The 19,843-nt window shown below is 31.9% G+C and overlaps 2 protein-coding genes and 1 pseudogene across 3 annotated transcripts; 1 reads left to right on the top strand and 2 right to left on the bottom strand.

Moving 5' to 3' along the window:
* The first annotated feature begins 13 nt into the window (after nucleotides 1-13).
* LOC121173747 (non-specific lipid transfer protein GPI-anchored 14) lies at nucleotides 14-19,665 on the top strand. Of its 2 annotated transcripts, XM_041010596.1 has the most exons (4): nucleotides 14-344; nucleotides 17,861-17,940; nucleotides 19,089-19,190; nucleotides 19,313-19,665. In XM_041010596.1, exons 1-4 carry the CDS (start codon nucleotides 85-87, stop codon nucleotides 19,447-19,449), a joined length of 579 nt encoding a protein of 192 aa, XP_040866530.1. In that variant the 5' UTR covers nucleotides 14-84; the 3' UTR covers nucleotides 19,450-19,665. The 2 variants fall into 2 exon arrangements, 1 of the variants encoding a protein (XP_040866530.1); XR_005889075.1 differs by lacking the exons at nucleotides 14-344; nucleotides 19,089-19,190; nucleotides 19,313-19,665 and adding an exon at nucleotides 18,173-18,618 and having other exon boundaries at nucleotides 17,522-17,940.
* Nucleotides 2,876-5,878, bottom strand: LOC102661658 (receptor-like protein EIX2). The gene has a single exon (XM_014768859.2). The coding sequence runs from the start codon at nucleotides 5,827-5,829 to the stop codon at nucleotides 2,983-2,985; it is 2,847 nt and encodes a 948-aa protein (XP_014624345.1). The 5' UTR covers nucleotides 5,830-5,878; the 3' UTR covers nucleotides 2,876-2,982.
* On the bottom strand, nucleotides 11,760-14,965 carry LOC102661525 (receptor-like protein EIX2; annotated as a pseudogene).
* Nucleotides 19,666-19,843: the final 178 nt, after the last annotated feature.

The following is a 19,843-nucleotide window of genomic DNA, read 5'->3' as shown; positions in this document are numbered from 1 at the left end:
CCCTCCTCTGTATACTCATTCTAAACTTGTTCCATAGACTATAATATAATCTATCTCCACTCATTCATTCATCAAGATTGAAAAATGGATTCAAATGCTTGTCTACCACACTTGCTAGTGTTAGCAATAACATTGGTATTGGTTAGTCATGCAATGGGAGATTCAGCTCAAGACAAACAGAGATGTGCAGAATCCCTGACAGGTGTTACAACGTGTCTGCCATATTTGGGTGGTGATACGAAAGCACCCACCGCAGATTGTTGCAGTGGTCTCACACAAGCCATGAAGACCAACAAGAAGTGTGTCTGCCTTATTCTCAAAGACAGGGATGATCCTAACCTTGGCTTAAAGATTAACATGACAATTGCTGTTGGATCCACTGCTTGATAATTGGCTGGAGCATATATACTTGATATGTACTTTGTGGGAATGAGGATCTTCTTCCAAGTCCATTGGTCCCTCAAAATTGACTTTAGTATGCACTGCTTTCTCTCACCCTGTGATCTAACAAAATGTTCAAGTTGGGTTTGTGGGTCTTCTCGGATTAATTCCATTAGTTGGAGAAACAATTACAACAACTCTTGACTCGTGATGAAATCAATAATAGGAAAAACAATAAAGATATTTTGAGTGGGATAGAGTAAGACAGTACATTATCCCACAAAGTGATATAATAATTCATTACATTAAAAATTAACTTCCACCAAAGCTGAAATAAACAAGTCTAGGCTGTCAGTTTGATGATTGAGAAGAGTCTAAAATAGCATCAGGAAGATAAGGAAACAAAAAATGGTGAAAAAACTAAATAATACGAGAAAACTTCATTATGCAGAACAAAGACAGTAAAATTCCTCCTCATTTCTATCTCTGTAGTCATTCCCATGGATGAGGGTAAGTTCCCAACAAAATGGTTGCTTTGTAAATTCACTTCCACTAGAAATGGCCAAATCATCCAACAATTTGGTATTTCTCCAGACAAATTATTTGATGCAAGATTCAGAAATTCTAATTTCTTGGGTTCAGAGAATGAATTGCTTGAAAGATCTAACCGAAACACATCACTTGAAAGATAGGATAATTTACCACATAAGTGATTTGAGCTTAGATCAATAGTATGGATAGATAATGGATTCTTTAATGTAGTCCCAAGCTCACCATGGATATGATTGTAAGAGAGGTTTAAATACAAAACCTGAGAAAGTGCTTCTCACATCCGTATGGGAATAGAATCTAAAATCCCCGTGTTAGACAGTCCAATATCTTGAAGTTTGTTTTGTGACTGAATCCATGATGGAAAATTGGCACCTTACTGCCACGATCTCACATGCAAAGAGGTAAGCTGAAAATTAGGAAGCCAATTGGGACCCACTTTTAAAGTGAAATTGTTCCCTGATGCATGAAACTCCTTCAAGCTTGTAAGATTTCTAAGATCATTTTCCTTGACAACTCTTTGAAAAAGATTGCCATGAATATGAAGAGATGACAATTTAGAGATATTCATGAGATGACAATTTAGAGAGTGATCAAAGACTTTCAAATCGATTTCCACTGAATTTATCAATAGACAGATCAAGATATCTTAATGTTGAAAGTTTTCCAAATCATCTAGAAAGGGCACCACCAATTGAGTTGTTGTAAAAATCTAGCATGTCAATATTTTTAAAAACTCCAATTTAATCCGTCAAATTGGGTTATTTTATCATCTAGGGACAAATTTTTTCTGTTTTTTTTTCTCATGTGGGTACTTTTCAAATCATGCCCCAAAAGTGAATAAGTGGTATTATAATATTTAAGTTACAAGTCGTAATATGACTTTTTTTTTTTTTTAACTTAAATCGTAAAATTATTTATGCCTCCTTTTTTTTATTACTTCAAAGTCATTTAGATTTTTTTTTTTAATTTTACGACTTCAAAGTTATAAGTTTTTCTATTAGGATTTTAAAGTGATAAATTTTATTTTATTTTATTTTATTTTTCCTTTTAGGACTTTATAGTCATTTTGGTTTTTTTTTTTACGTTTAAAGTTTTTAATTTTAGAATTTTTTATTTTTTTATTTTGTTTTCCTTTAAAAAAAATTGTTAATTAGTATTTATTTAATTATTAAATAAATATTTTATTTATTCATTTATAAAAAATAAAATTAAATGACATTATTAAAAGATTATCTAAATTTTAAATAAACAAAATATGAGAATGAATTTTTGGACAAGTCAAAATTTTGAAGATGTGTGAGGTTTGGAATACCACCAGGGAATCGGACCTTGCATTTCATTACCCAACAACAAGGGAATATTTGAAATCTCATTTCCAGAGAGATTCAAGCATATGGATAAATTTCAAAGAAACATAACTTAAAAAAAAATAGATACACTTGTGTATGTAGATGCAATGACAACAATTCCCACAGTACAACTCTTATGCATTAAATATAACACATTACTGAAAATTGAAATATAATGGATTAGTTTGTTTAAATTTATTTGATGAAATAAATTATTATTTTAATAAAATAAGTAACTTTTTTTAGTATAATTATCTAAACTGCTTTTGTTTCTTTTAAGAAACATCCCATAGCTTGCTTAAAAAAAATGCTTATATAAAAAATGTTTATTTCAAAATTACTTTTTTTCTTTAATTTAAAAAAACTCACCCAATATTAACTTAAGCAACTGACCAAACACGTGGTTTCAAAACTTGGTTTAAACCAAAGAGTTTATCAAATGTTTTTTTTTAGTAACTATTTCAATCTTAATCTACGTGATTTAGCAAATGGTTTTTTATCATAGAATTACAACTAGTTGATCTAAATTACGACATTAACTAGAATTCATCTGTAATATTATGCTCAATATGCAAATCTTTACATCCCAAAACAGAATTTACATAAGGCTCTAAACTCTGGAAAAAAAAAAGATAGCAATGACTACAAATTGATCAACCTGCCAATACAATGATAAAACATCGGTGTATTCTAAGCAACACTAAACACTGATACTACATGAGCAAAAATATTGAAGTTTGAACCACACGTGATCAAGGAAATGAAAATAGGCATACCTCCATGATCTACAAATAAGTAAAGGAGCAATCACTATCCAGAATCCCGCAACAAATCCAATTGTCATACTGACAAAAAACCAATTCACTCCATGCCCATGACTTCCTTCATCACTATGAGTTTTCCCATTGGAGCTGCAGTTTATGGGCAGTGGTGGACCACATAGATTGTTGCCAATAAAGCTGGAGGCATCAAAGGTTTGCAATTGAGTTCCTGTTGGAATTTTTCCCTTCAAATGATTATAAGACACGTCTAGCATGCTCAAAAAGCTCAAATTAGAAATGGTTGGAGGGATTTCACCAAAAAGTTGATTCCTCGAAAAATCAATGGTTTGTAACGATCCCATATTACCAATACCTTCTGGAATAGGACCAATCAATTGGTTGTGGGACAAGTTCAAAAAGTTCAATCTATTTAGATCTGTGATTTCTCTAGGAATTTCTCCTAATAATTTGTTACTTGACAGATCAATACTTGTTACCAAACCCAGAATGCTTCCATACTCATCTCCTCTTCCTTTTAGCCATAGTAGCACACTAACTATACCTGATGCCGAAGAGTATGCTGTATCATTTGGTGCATAAGAATAGATTTGGGGAAATGGACTCCGGTTCACTAGTGTCATGGCACTCAAGTTACGGAAACAGCTGGGTATATTGCCAGACAAATTATTTTTTGCAAGGTCTAAAACCTGAAGAAGACTCATCTGACATATTTCATTTGGAATGTGACCGGAAAAACTGTTTGATCGAAGGCGGAGGATTTTCATATTTGAGAGCTTTTCTCCAACCCACGGTGGAATAGTTCCTGAAAGATTATTTTCTCCAAGATCCAAGGATATCAATTGGCTAGTCTTCTTCAAACTGGTAGGAAATATTCCCGAGAGCAAGTTGTTACGAATTTCTAATGACTGCAGCTCAGCCAAGGAACCCATGGATGGGGGGAAGTTCCCAACAAAATGGTTGCTTTGTAAATTCACTTCCACTAGAAATGGCCAATTAATCCAACAATCAGGTATTTCTCCTGATAGATTATTTGATGCAAGATTGAGAAATTCTAATTGCATTGGCTTGTCCTGATTGTTACATAAAAAATCTTGCATGGATTCAGAGAATGAATTGGTTGAAAGGTCTAACTCATACACATCATTTGAAAGATGGGGTAATTTACCACATAAGTGATTTGTGCTTAGATCAACAGTTTGGATAGATATTGGATTTTTTATAGTAGTCACAAGCTCACCATGGATATGATTATGAGAGAGGTTTAAATACAAAACCTGAGACTGTGCTTCCCAGAACCAAGTGGGAATAGAATCTAAAATCCCTGTGTTAGACAGTCCAACATATCGAAGTTTGTTTTGTGACTGAATCCACGATGGAAAGTTGGGACCTATATGCCATGATGTCACATCCAAATAGGAAAGATGGAAATTAGGAAGCCAATTGGGACCCACTTTTAAAGTGAAATTGTTCCCTGATGCATCAAACGCCCTCAAACTTGTAAGATTTGCAAGATCATCTTCGTTGACAACTCCTTGAAAATTATTGTCATTAATAAAAAGCGATGACAATTTAGAGAGTGATCCAAGACTTTCAAATGGATTTCCACTGAATTTATTCATAGAGAGATCGAGATATGTTAAATCTATCTCCCTTGAGTTGCGGAGATTTCCCAAAAAAGTCGGAATTGTTCCTTCAAGTTGATTATATGACAAAACAAGTTCAACAAGAGAAGTCAAATTTCCCAGGGCATCAGAAATAGTCCCATGCAAGTTGTTGTGCACTAGGTTGAGGAACTTGAGACGATGAAGACCGTATAAGCAATTAGGTATAGAAGATGAAAATGAGTTGAAAGACAAGTCAATATTTTGAAGAAGTGAGAGGTTTCGAATACCACCAGGAATCGGACCTTGAATTTCATTACCCTGTAATTGAAGAGAAACAAGTTTCTTCAATTTGAATATCCACTTAGGGACAAAAGAAATGGCAGGGGAATAACGAGTACGGGAAAGATCGAGAGTTTGCAGAGATGAGAAGTTGAGCAAGGATGGTTCATTATAGTGAGGGAGTGTGCAGTATGACAAATATAGGTGGGTCAAAGAAGGAAGAGATTGGAGAGTGTGTAGCCAATGAAATGCTTTGGATAGGTTTGCATTACTCAAATCAAGATATTCAAGCTTCCACATACTTGATACCCATTCTACATTTTCAGCAATCAGAGAATTTAAATAATAACTTGCGAGGTCAAGATAGACCAAATTGGAGAGATTCCCAATCTGAGATGGAATCTTCCCCATGAATCCATTACCAGAGAGGTCGAGGTGAGTCAAGGAAGTCATTGTCCCAAGGAAAGAAGGAATTGACATACCTTCTCCAAGAAATCTATTGCCGCTCAAGTCCAAGTAATTCAAATGCTTTAAATCAGCCAAACAAGGACTTATCTCTCCACCAAACTGGAATCCCCTATAAGCTTCCCTATCAAAGTAGCCATCATAGTAACGATAGAAAGCAGTAGAAGGTGAAGTGTTGAGGTGAAGCTGAAGAAGATGGGAAGTGACGTTGTGGCAGAGGACTCCATACCAGTGGCAACAGTTGGTATGATTATGATTCCAAGACCAAAGCCTATTTGAAGGATCTATGAGATTATTCTTAAACTTCAAAAGTGTCTCACGCTCACTTGGGATGCACACACTCTCTCTGCAAGGTAACCTACATAACCAAAGGTGGAGAAAGACAAGAATATAAATGGAGGAGGAATTCATGATCATGCAACGCAAATATAGAAAACAAGTGTTTTTTTTTTAGAGCTGAAACAAGTCTACTTCTTGCTTCTGCATATTAATCATCAAACTTCTATTATTTATACTGCTGCCCTGCCTGTTTTTTTCTTGCTTCTATTATTTATCCAATTCTCCCAAATTAATTCTTAGAATACGAAAATTTTTGTATTTACTGTATCTATCTCCCTTTTTAAAATTCCTATATACACTAAATTCATAAAAAATCAAAATTAATAACAAAGAAATATGATTTATTCTTGTGCTGAATACTAACATAAGAAACATTCTTTTTGGTACAGTTTTTTTTACAAAAATAAATAAGAATCATTTTATTTTAATTTACCCTATAATACTGCTTAAATGAAAATTTAGTGTCATTAAACTTCAAATTTTAACTATTATTTAATCAATCCTTTCGTTAAACTTTTGTTACGTACATTTGGTTAAACTTCTATTTCATCACATCCCAACCCATGATTAATATTAAATTATCAAATTTTCAATATTCAAACTAAAAATAATATAAAAGAAAATTGTCTTCTAAATCATAGCTCACACCATCAAGTCAATCTCAAGGTTTTCCATTTTTTCATCTTGAACCTTTGGACACTCCACAAAGTCCAGCCATGATGTTAAGGTCTGACTTCTTCAACTTGAACCATAGATCACTGCATTACCTTCATATCAAGTTCCCTGACATTGAAAACAAATGTTGTGAGTTAAGTCAAGCAAGGAAAAAAAATATAATTGATGAATAAATCAATTATAGGAAAAGAGTTTACTTTAAAGACTATTTTGGTTAAAAAAATTATTTCATTCCAAGCTAGCTATTTAATTTTGATCAATTTTTCAATTCACAAAATAATATTCTTCTTATATGTGAAAAAAACTAATTAATCTTCATTTTCATTAATGATTGTTGTGTTGTCTATTTCTAATTGTTTTTTAATCATAATATTATTTTCTTTTTTATTAAAAATTAATTAGTGAGATACAAAGAAGTTTAAATTGCTTGTTTAACTTGATCTATCATAATTATTGAGATCATAGTTTTTCCTTTTATAAGTCTTGGTCCAAATTTCTCCATGATCATATTTAAGTTAAAAAGTAAATTAGAAGATCTAGAAAGAAGGGTGACATGTTTTTTAAATTATAAAATTATGGTCCTAGCTATTTATTGTTAGACCACAAGTCTTCATATATTAAAGTTTTTGTCTAAACTTCATTTATGGTGATAGTTTAAGAATAGTGATAGAAGAGAAAAATAAATATTCAATTTATATATTGAAATATCTAACTCATTTAATTGATGAATAAATCAATTATAGGAAAAGGGTGTACTTTAAAGACTATTTCTATTAAAAAATCTATAAAAAATAATTTCGTTCCAATCTAATTATTTAATTTTAATCAATTTTTCAGTTCACAGAATAGTATTCTCTTATATAGGAAAAAAAAAAACTAGATTTAATTATCATCAATTGGAAAAGTTATTGTGTCATGTATTTCTAATTGTATTCAAACTTGAATATTATTTTATTTATCATATAAAAATTAATTAGTTATAAAAAAAGAAGTAAAAAGAATATCAACTTTTTTTTTCAAAAAAAATCAGTATCATATTTTATATTTTTTACAAGTTATCAACTTAAATAAGAGGAGAAACATAATTTTAATTTCCATTTTGCTTTTTAAATAATTGCAAGTGCCAAATTTAAATAATCATGAGAATACTCAAGTTCAATATAATATTCTAAAAAAAATAAAAATCCATACGATAACTTAAACAATCTACAAAGAAATATAATTTATTCTTGTGCCAAATACTAAAACAAGAAACATTTTTTATTTTAGTTTACCGTATAGAATTGCTTAAATCAATGAAATTTTTATTTTAAGAAAATATTAATTATTTTTTTAAAACTTTAAGTAGTTTACATCAAAGATAATTAAATTTGGCTTAATTAGTCTTCAAATTTTTATTATTATTCAAATCAAACCTTTCGTTAAACCTGTACCTGATAAGTAAACAACAAAAAGTCTTGCCTTACAAAATTCAAATATTCTATTACATGCGGTTTGAACCCATAATTAATTTTAAACTATCAAATTTTAATTATTCAAAATAAAAGAAATGAAAACAAAATTGTCTACTAGAGAAACCGCTGGCCACTCCACCAAATCCATATCAAGGTCCCCACTTTTCCAACTTGAACCATAGACTACTCCATCAAGTCCATGTCAAGATCTTCCATTTTTTCATCTTGAACCTTAGGACACTCCACAAAGTCCACCCATATTAAGGTCTCTGACTTCTTCAACTTCTGCAACGCATATATAGAAACAACTTAATTGTATAAGTGCTTCTTGCTTCTGCATATAAATCATAAAACTTCTATTATTTATACTACTGCAAGTGTCTTTCTTTTCTTTTTTCTTTTTTTTATGACGTTTCCTTTTTTTAATTATTGACTTTATTATCCAATTCCCCCGAGTTAATTCTTAGAATAGGAAATAATTTTGAATTTACTTTATCTATCTCCCTTTTTAAAATTCCTATATACACAAAATTTTGTATTGAATTTAAATATTATTTAATTTTGATTAATCAATCCTTTCGTTAAAATTGTGTTAATTAAACAATAAAAGTCCAACATTTTATTAAAAAAATTCAAGTCTTCTATTTCTAATTGTATTTGAACTTGAATATTATTTTTTTATCATATAAAAATTAATTAGTTATGTAAAAAGAAGTGTGAAAAATACTATTAACTTTTTTCCTCAAAAAAATCAGTATCATATTTTGTATTTTTTTACAAGTTATCAACTTAAATAAGAGGAGAAACATTATTTTAATTTCCATTTTACTTTTTAAATAATTTGCAAGTGCCAAATTTAAACAATCATAAAAATACTCACGTTCAGTATAATATTCTCAAAAAGAAAAATATTGATACGATAACTTAAAAAATCAACAAAGAAATATAATTTATTCTTTTGCCAAATACTAAAATAGGAAACTTTTTTATTTTAGTTTACCGTATAGAATTGCTTAAATCAATGAAAGTTTTATTTTAAGAAAATATTAACAACTTTTTAAAACTTTGAGTAGTTTACATCTAAGGTAATTAAATTTAGCTTAATTAGTCTTCAAATTTTAACTATTATTTAAATCAATCCTCTAAGTATATAACAAAAAGTCTTGCATTATAAAATTCAAATATTCTATTACTTGGAATTTGAACCCATAATTAATTTTAAACTATCAAAATTTTATTATTCAAAATTAAAAAAAATGAAAACAAAATTTTCTCCTAGACAAATCGCTGGCTACTCCACCAAATCCATATCAAGGTCCCCACTTTTTCAACTTGAACCATAGGCTACTCCATCAAGTCCATGTCAAGCTCCTCCTTTTTTTCATCTTGAACCTTAGGACACTCCACAAAGTCCAGCCATATTAAGGTCTCTGACTTCTTCACCTTGATCCATATCCCATAGGCCACTCCATCAATTTCATGACAATGTCCCCCCACTTCTTCAACTTGAACCATAGGTCACTACATTACCTTCATATCAAGTCCTTTATCATTGACAACAAATGTTTAAAATTAAGTAAGGAAGGAAAAAATTATAAATGATGAATACATCAATTATAGGAAAAGAATCTAATTTAGAGACTATTTAGATTAAAAAATCAATATAAAAAAGATTATTTTGTTCAAATTTAGTTATTTAATTTTGATTTATTTTTTAATTCACAAAAGAATATTCTTCTTATATGTAAAAAAAGACTAATTTTCATTGTTATTAATTGGAAAGATTGTTGTGGCGTTTATTTCTAATCGTATTTTAACATGAATATTATTTTCTTTTCCATTAAAAGTTAATTAGTGAGATATAAAGAAGTGTAAATTGCTTGTTTAACTTGGTCTATCATAATTATTGAGATCATAGTTTTTTCTTTAATAAGTCTTGGTCCAAATTTCTTCATGTATTAAAAAGTAAATTAGAAGATCTACAAATTAAGAAGTGTGGCATGTTTTTTAAATTATAAAATTATGGTCCTAGCTATTTATTGTTAGACCACAAGTCTTCATATATTAAAGTTTTTGTCTAAATTTCATTTACTTATGTGGTGATAGTTTAAGAATAGTGATAGAAGAGAAAAATAAATATACAATTTATTGAAATATTTAACTCCCTTGTGCGAATTAGTCAAACTCCCTTGTCACTAGGTCCATCTAGTGATTAAAAATATAATCAAACAATTCAATAAAACACAAGTCTAATTGTCGCTATTGTAATTCAATAATTGCATTATATTTTTTATGTTAATAAATTTTTTAAAAAAGATTGGTGTTTTTAGTAGAATGAAAGTAATTAATAAATTGATTTCAATGCATTAATTGAATTCTGATTTGACTTTTAATTAAAAAACTGCATATAAATGTTTTTAAAACTATTGTGTGGTTTCCCTGGAAAAAAAACTATTGTATGGTTCTATTATAATTGACTGAATTTGAGTTTGAAAAGATTTTTTTTATGAAATTAAAATCAAAGATAAAAAATATAAAAGTTTAATTGCATTCTTTATTTTTCAGGTACAGTAATTGTGCGATTTTGGTCTATTGTAAGTTCCAATTGGGAGAATTGGATTGGATCCACTAGGCATTGCAATTTCAATCCCTACATCCATCTTTCTTTGAATATTTAACAGATATTTGCTGGCATGACACTAGATGAAAGGTAGATAATATGACAACTACCATGTTGCCTAACACATACTGAACTAAACTTTTGATCCCTTAGAATATTGCAGTTATAAGGAAGCAGAAGTGAATAAGCCACATCTAAGGGACCAAATTAAGCTTACAAAATTATAATACCTAATTTACATAATGCATGGAGATCAAAAGTGAAATTAAAGTAAATATAAATTATCAGAGCATTCTAAATCTGTTTTCATTGTCTGAGGAGCAAAAGGACTTGACAAGTGTTTTGTATTTTTTTTTTTTTTGTACATGCATATATAGTGTATATGCTATTCTTTTTTTCTATTTTTTTTCCCTACATTTATGATCTCGGAACTGAAACAGTGAGAGAAACCGATGTGAAAATAGATAGGGTGGATGAAGAACTAGACATCGGCCAGTGGAAGAAAATGAACAGATGGAAAACCATCTTTTTGGATATTTCCCTATTTCTTTAATAAAGATACCAGCTCCTCTCTCTCTAATACACACACTGGTGATACAGGTGTGATGGAAACCCTATATCTGATAGCTTGAAACTTTATTTTGTATGAGGGAATTCAATACAACTAGTGACCCTTGTATAAAACGATAGGAACTATTATGAATGAAAAAAGTAATATTTCATGATTTTTAAAATTTAATCAATCATGATTTGTCAAATGAACTTGTTAATGAGTATTATAGAATAAATGCATCAATACTCAGGAAATGGGAATGTGGAATGTATCAGAGTAAGGAAAAGCGAGAGAAGGAAGATGTGGAAGAGCTTAGAAACTGCAGAATCCTATGCAAGCTCCAACTTTCTACACTAATTAAATTCATTCAGGCAAATTCTTAGTTACATGTTGTGTAAAACAATCTTCTTAAATCCAATCACCGAGTGTGTCATTTCAGTTATTTTAATGCTAATCATTGTTAGTGCACAGATAGTAGAAGACAATAATGCGTCATAAATACAAAACAGAATTTGATACTCAAGTCTCAAGCTCGTCTAGTTCTCTTAACATTAAGAACATTTAATACCAATGAAAGCAAAACAGACAGAACACCACAGATGAACAGGTACATAGTATGGTAAACCTTTTCACATTTTTAATGGCTAGACTAACACGTTGTAATGTCTCACTTCTTAACAGTTAACAGGTAAACTCATAATTTCCCAAGTAACCTTCTTACCTTCAAACTATCATCACATAAATCAGATCTCTCAAGTGGTCAAGATAATGAAAATAAGCACGCCTCCAAGTTCTGTTGAAGAAAACAACACTGCAAAAACCCCAAAATCCTGCTGCAAATCCAACTCCCATACCGATATAAAACTCTGATGTTCCAAAGAAATTACCATCACCGTGTCCAACAGAAGCACTCTCCCTCAACCATTCCTTGTTTGTGCAATTTTTTGTTACAGGAGGACCACAAAGCTCAGGATTTCCAGTGTAGCTAAGTTCTTCAAAGCTCTGAAGTTGGGTGCTCGTGGGAATTCTGCCTGATAAGTTGTGGTATGATAGATTCAGGAAACTGAGGAAGGACAAATCAGATAAGCTTTGAGGGATTTGACCTGAAATGTTGTTTAGTGAGAGATCAAGGGATTCTAACAATTTCATTTTTCCCATGTCATTTGGTATCTCTCCAGACAGATGATTTCTAGACAAGTTCAAAAACCGCAAAGCAGATAGCTTGGAAATTTCAGATGGAATTGCTCCAGACAGCTTATTACTTGAAAGATCAATCATTCTCACCAATATCAGATTGTCTTTGTACTCTAACTCATCTTTTTTGGGAACTAAGGCAAGAGTTTCCTTGTAGTGGTTATAACTGAAGTCAGAGCCATATGAATAACTTGAAGGGTTTGCAAAGAAGTCATCTTCACCAGCCATTGTTTTCATGTCATCCAAACAATTTGGAATGGATCCTGACAGGCTTTTATTGCCAAGATCCAGCACTATAAGGCAAGAAAGTTGACACATATTTTGAGTAATGCTGCCATTGAAATTGTTGGATCTTAGACGAAGAACCATTAGATATTGTGATGGGTCTTAATGCACAGAAATAGTGATAAAATGGATATAACAGTGTAATATAAGTAATGAAACTGCAATGGTATTGCTGTGAGATACACAATTGCAGGAAGATAAGAGCAGAAAGAAAGAAAGAATAACAAACTGGTAGTAACAACCAATTCCCAAGCACGCAGTGCTCCCAAATCACCTAGAGGTGACCCCACCAAGTCCTAACTGAATTCCCTCTTCCTTATTCCCTTCCAGCAATAGCTATCTATAGTCACTCTCATACGTTCACAGCCACGTCATCATCTTTCATTCCTTTTGTCTTTTTCCTAGTATAAACTCTCCACACCCTTGGCCTAGGCCCCACTTCACTAATCACATTTCTATCATATTGCATTTCCCACATCCAATCTGGTATTGTGTCAGAAAGTTGGTTATTTCCCATGTCTATGAATTTCATTGTAGAGCAATTTTGCAGTGTTGAAGGAATATATCCTGAGAAGCGGTTGTCGTCTAACAGCAAAGACTCAAGTTGAGACAGATACCCCATGGAGTTTGGAATTTCACCAGACAAATTGTTACTGCCCAAGTTCACATGCACCAAAGCTTGCCAATGCACCCAACAGTGACCAAGATCATCAGACAAGACATTATTTGAAAAATCAAGCACACTTAACTTATTAGTAGCATTTGGCTTTCCACATAAAAAGGGAGAAATTGTTCCGGAAATTGAGTTATTGGCAACATTCAGCACTTCAACATTTGCAGACACACTTGGCAATCTACCCTTGAACAAATTAGAACTCAAAATTATGACGCTGGAATTTAGAAAGATGTTAGATAGGTCTCCACTTAACAGATTGTTTGACAGATCCAGGAATTCAATTTGCAAAGTCCAATTCCAAAACCAACTTGGAACCAAGTCTGCAATACCTGCCTTAGACATTGTCAAAACCTTCACAGAACTTTGCCTTTTTAGCCATTCTGGAAACTTAGGACCTATTCCAAAGGAGCTCAGTAAAACATATTCAAGCTGAAAAGGAGGAGCCCATCCAGAGTTGACACTGAGGAACAAGTTTGTCCAAGACAAACGTAGTTCCTTTAATGTAAAAAGTTTTACAAAATTTGACTCTTTTATAGATCCTTCTAACAAATTAGATGAAAGGTCTAACGTCACTAAATTTGAGAGAGTTCCAAGAGTTACAGGCACATCACCAGTCAAAGAATTAGCTCCAAGATTTAATACCTGCAGGTTTTTGAGGAACTCAAAACTCTTAGGAATGGTTCCATTCAGTCGGTTGTGAGCAAGGTTTAAAGTTCTCAAGGATGACAAGTTTGCAAATGGTGAGGGAATTGGACAAGTAAAGGTATTATTACTGAGATCTAGAACTTTAAGATGCTTTAGCTGGCCTAATGAATCTGGAAGTGGCCCACTGAGTTGATTGTTCTGCAGGTCTAGGTTTTTTATGTTCTGTAGGCTTGATATTATTTGTGGAATTTCACCCTGTAAAAGGTTACTGTGTAAATCAAGTTGGACAAGAGTTTTGCTGAGATTAAATAGCCATGAAGGGATTTGCTGATTGAGATTGTTATTTGAAAGATCAAGGACTTGGAGATGTGTGAAGTTGGTTTTTCCTTTTGGTGGTCCTAAGTTATCAATTTGGCAGCTCTCCAAGTGTAGTTCTGAAAGAGATGGAAGTGCACTCAGTACTTGAAGCCAGTTACCTTGTTTATGAAGGTCTGAACCACTCAAATCAAGGTACTCCAAGGAAGATAGCCTTGATATCCAATTAAGGTTATCTATCTGAAGAGCATAATTGTATCCAAGATTAAGGTGCTAGGTTTGAGAGGTTTCCTAGTTGATGAGGGATTAATCCCATGAACCCACTTAAGCTAAGGTCCAAGTATCTCAGACTCTCCAATGAGCCTAGGAAGCTTGGTGTTGGAGTAAGAACAAAATAATTTGAACTCAAGTCCAAATGATTCAAATATTTTAGTCCAAGCAAAGAAGGACTAATCTCTCCACTCAACTCCCTATAGGGAGAGCCCACAGGTGTGTCAAGATTGATTTCCATGACTTGACCAGTGTTGTTGCAGTGAACCCCTGGCCATGTACAGCAATCCGACATGATGAAAGCCTGTTTGAAGGGTCTGCTAGTCCATGCTTGAAGCTGAGGAGTGCATTCCTTTCCTTCTCACTGCAAGTCATATTGAGCCTTGCTGCCTTGCTTGCACTGAAGTGGAGAGTTGTTGCAGTGGACAATATCAAGAGAAGAACATGAGTTGCAAATAGCACTGCCATGAAGAAGAAGGAAGACGAAAAAGGTTGAATCCACAATTTTCTGGTTCACGGTTGGTATTTACTACTAACAATGCCTATGTAGGATATATACCGTAGAAGGGTTAGCATTTAAAATTTTACTCCACTAATGGTGGTGGTTGCAAAATGCACACATATGTAGAAGTATATATGTCAACAACGAGACATTTAGGATTAAAAGTGTCTAACCACACCACCATTATTTTGCACTAGTTTATTTTATTTTGATTTAATTACTCTTTTAATCCTTATAGTTGTGATAATTTTTTTTAGTCCCTATAATTTAAGATATTCATTTTGGTTCTTATATTTATATTTTTTTTACCTTTTTGTCCTCGCGGGGAAGATTCAACTCACACATAAACATGAAGAAAATTAATAAAAATAGGGAAGCAAGCTCAGGTACAACTGAAGTGTAATGGAGGTATGAGACAAAGGCACTACACATTCCATTATTCTTGAGTCTGCCACCGACCTCTGAAAGCTTAGCATTTGCCAATTGCCATGATGTAATCTCCTTCTTTACTGTGTCTCATCAAGTTGGAGTGGTATCACAGCATTGAACTAAGTTGATCGTTCCAATGGGATGATGGTTTTGATTGCTGCAGATAAAGTGTGTGATTGTGAGTTTCTGGTTCCATGAGTAACAGAGGTGTGGTAGTTTGTGCCTTCATGGTTGGGATGATGTTGCAGGTGCCGGTTTGTTGTTGAGAGAAAAGATAATCAGCCATGTCTCGTGTGTGCATAGGAGAGTGTCTTTGCCCTCTCCATAACATTAGTTTCAACAATTGACTTTAGTCGAAACTTGATGGTGAGAATCAAAGAGTAAAAAAAATAATTCAACCGGGACTAAAATAGAATGATTTAAACTATAAGAACTAAAAAGAAATATTGTCGTAACTTTAAGGGTCAAAAGGATAATTAAACCTTTTTTTTTTGTAAAAACAGGTTTGGAATTTGCAACTTTGAATTCTATCTAATTAAGCTCTCAATCTTCCATTTTTGCAACTCTATTTGGGTAGAAAGAGAAAAAATTTGAGCCTAACTCAACCCTAAAAGCTAGCTCAGGTGAGGGTTGTCCTCACCTTATAAATTCTATCTTGAGACTATCTCTAACCAATATGGGACTTGGATTTTTATTTTTTTTAATTCACCCCTCACGTCTAGCACTCTTTCGGCATGATGCGTAATTCTTTTGAATGGATCTAGGATACATTCTGATACCAAGAAGAAATCTAGGCCTAACGGAAAAAAACCAAATTTGAAGATACAACATTTGATACTATAACTGTTTGGTGTTTTGAAAATCTCACTCACATATTTCCAAATGTTACAGAAGACTTTGATTCAGTGGTTATTACGAATTCCTTCCTAGCCTTTATTACCAAGTCAGGGAATTTGCATTGTTGTGCATGATGGCTGCCACAAGGACCCTTGTACCAACCCATTAGTGCAAGTGGTTTTTTTCTTAGGAGAATTGAGAAACAAATGATGTGTTTTATAAAAGGAATTCTTTTGCTTTGAATTTTGAACTTATAATGTTTTTTGTTTCCCTCACAGAACAAGTGATGAAACTCTTGACGCCATACGTACGCCTACTTTGATGCTCTTTTTTTCACACCACTTTTATCTTAATGGTATCTCAAGTTAATTAGAATGTACGTATAATAAAATAATGAGAATGGCAACTACTAGTAGTACTTAATTAGAAAAAAAACTATCAAAACTAAAACAAAAATAACTTTGATGATGTTAATACATGAGTTTAATTTAGATAGACAGTGTAAAAATTTAAATTGTTAATTAATTAGATATCACCTAATGATTTGTAAAACAATTACTAAAAAAAGTTATAGGAGAATATATATAGTTAATTGCAATTCTAAGTGTATTTAAATTAAATTCTTAATTAACATATCCTTATTGTGATTTTTTGTATATTTTTTATTTATTGAGACAGTGGAATGAGACCACACTATAATTTTCATCACGGGTGTGGCTGTCAAATATAATACGGATGGTTAGTGAGGAATTTTGGAATGTTAGTTGGTTTTCGACTATAGCCTCTTGTTCAGTGTTAACATTTTCATTAGAGTTAAGTTGCTTTTAGGGAAGAACAAATGTCTTGAAATTCCCTCTTCTCCAGAGGCAGTTTTATTGTGTCTTTATCGAAGCCATCTTCTCCAGAGACTTAACTTTTAACTTTGAAGATAGGAAGTCAAACATTGTTTCACTTTATTTGGTTTTTTTGCTTCGACAAATATGAAAAATACACTCAGGATCAGGTCCTGTTCACAAGAAGGAAGTCTACTATCCCACACATGTACTGCTTAATTATTTAAGGGGCTTAAATATATTTTTTTATTTTTAATAAATATCTGATTATATATATATATTTAATAAATTTTTAATTTATGATAAATTTTTAATAAAATGATAATTTTATTTTTTATATTAAACACTTATTTTTAGTCCCTAATAAATTATTTTTTTTTCTTCATTATAAATATTTTTCATTTATTATTAATACATATTAAAATAAAATTTACTAGAAAGTAAACAATTTTTTTTAATTTATCATAGACTAAAATAAAAAATCAATGATAAAAAATAAAAATATTAATTTATTAGAAATTCAATATAAAATAAAAATTTATTAAAAACATATTTAATTTCATTTAGTGTTTTTTTAACAGAAACAAAATTGAAATGATCCAGACTAAGTCAACAAACTGGTCTTCTTCAGTGAGTTCACAATGAAACCACAGAATTTATTAGTGTGCAGAATCCCTGACTGGTGTTGCAACGTGTCTGCCATATTTGGGTGCTGACACGAAAGCACCCACAGTAGATTGTTGCAGTGGTCTCACACAAGCCATGAAGACCAACAAGAAGTGTGTCTGCCTTATTCTCAAAGACAGGGATGTTCCTGACCTTGGCTTAAAGATTAACATGACAATTGCTGTTGGTCTCCCTTCTCTTTGCAAAACACCTGATAATCTCTCACAGTGCTCTGGTATGTTCAATTTCAAATTAAGTCTTCCTTTTTTCTTGAAGAACACTACACTACAGTGTTATGTTTCCATTTCCTATGCAATGAGTCTTGTTAGTGGCCATATAACAACTAATGTTTTTATCTTTCATTGTCTGATGATAACATGTTTTTAATAGGAAAAAAAAGAGTCTTTATTTCTATTTTCAAAACTATTTTTAGTTTTCAAGATACAACTAAACAAGGTTCTTGATAGCAACAACAACATTACGGAAGAACCAGAGGTAGCAGCTAATAGCAGACCAGCAAGGAACCACAACAGACCCACTCACCTCAGAGATTACGTTTAGCCGCGACAGCATTAGTGCACTGCAGTTAGTTAGGGGACAGAGATAGTGCTTTTCCCAAATTCTGTTATCCTCAAATTCTGTTATAACAGAGTTTGTTATTATCTGCTAGAAAACAATAAGCAGTGTAAGCCTGTAAATATCAAGAGAAAAGGAATGAAAAAGCACAGAACAGAATTTGAATTTGCTTATCTTCTCTTTATTTCCTTCGTTTTGCTCTTAGCAGATAGCCTCTGCTATCAGTTCTTCAGACTGTTTGGCGGAGAATGATGTGAGACACAGAATGTGAAATTGAGAGGGAACTTGAATAAGATTAAAACAGAAGAAGCTGAGAAAACAATTTCCCGTTGTTTTTGTTTTTTGGATTTTAGAACACTTATTTTGGATAGGATTCTCCAAACTTATATATTTTGGATAAGAAATTGATTACTAAGTAGTCTAAAATTATTTTATAAAACAGTTTCTTAACTGAGAATACTCAGGCCCTAAATCTTCCAATTTTAGTATATTTCTAAAAAAATCAGAATATTTGTGGTCTAAGTTTTATCATTATCAAGCCTTTCATTTTCCTTAAAGAACAAAAGAGTGTTACATTCCATTTACTATGTAATGAATGGTCAACAAGTCATGTACTTCAAACTTTTCTACTTTTCTCATTCATAACTAGACAATAACACATTTTAAAGGGGAAAAAAAGGGCATCTAAATTTGCCAATTTTACTTTGTTTGTGTATCTGTTATCTCTGAGTTTTCAACTGCGAAAGTTAAAAATATTTGAGGTTTGATTTTTTCTCAAGAAATTCTTGTTTGAAACGATTTGAACAGCACTTCTTCACTTGGATCCTAAATCACCTGAAGCTCAAGCTTTTAATCAAATTGGTCAGAAATCCAATGGTGGTTCTATCAGTCCTTCGCCCACTACTTCTGGTAGTGATCCTTTCAACAAAATATTTCATTTTTAGAATTTATTTTTGACATTGACATTTGAGTTTCAATGGTGTAGTACTAAATTTTGCATTTATTTTTAATGTGTTCTTTTGTGCATTCAGCTGAAGGAAGTTCCCAGAATGGTAGAAACCAAGGGATAGATGAAACGGCCACAGCTAAGAATAGTGCGTCTTATATCGGGAAGAGATTGTTAGAAAGTTTGGTTGCAGTTGCAGGGCTTCTAATTTGGCTTTCATGAGCTTAACTCAAATACTACCTATATATTACTATTCTCATATCACATTGAAACGTAAACCATTGATTAGTTGATAGTGTAAAAATATTTACACTCGAGTGTATTAAATCTCTGACAGACTCACAATAGATATTATTGCAAAACCTTATTGGAGATTTATTTTTGTGAGCATTTTGCCTTTAATCTCATACAACTAAATGCTTGTTACACAAATCTTATTGTTCAGTCCTAAAATTCTTTTATCTCTAATAAGAAATAACGACTTGTTGCAATAGAAATTAAAATCTTATTATTTTTTTTAAGTACACTTGAGGATGATTTTGGTATCCCACTTTTCAATTGCTCGGTTCGTTTCCATATTTTCAAATTTTACAAATTTGATTCATTAGTTAACTTA

The sequence above is a fragment of the Glycine max genome, chromosome 16 (assembly GCF_000004515.6).
Source record: "Glycine max cultivar Williams 82 chromosome 16, Glycine_max_v4.0, whole genome shotgun sequence".
NCBI lineage: Eukaryota > Viridiplantae > Streptophyta > Magnoliopsida > Fabales > Fabaceae > Glycine > Glycine max.
Note: the sequence above shows the minus strand (reverse complement) of the source record. Positions and strands in the feature narration are given on the sequence as shown.

Bases quoted from the DNA above. Each gene is read 5' to 3' on its own strand.
- LOC121173747 (XM_041010596.1), top strand. From the start codon at position 85: ATGGATTCAAATGCTTGTCTACCACACTTGCTAGTGTTAGCAATAACA. The intron at 17,941-19,088 runs GTATGTTCAATT...CGATTTGAACAG, and splicing joins TAATCTCTCACAGTGCTCTG to CACTTCTTCACTTGGATCCT. The intron at 19,191-19,312 runs GTAGTGATCCTT...TTGTGCATTCAG, and splicing joins TCCTTCGCCCACTACTTCTG to CTGAAGGAAGTTCCCAGAAT.
- LOC102661658 (XM_014768859.2), bottom strand. From the start codon at position 5,829: ATGATCATGAATTCCTCCTCCATTTATATTCTTGTCTTTCTCCACCTT.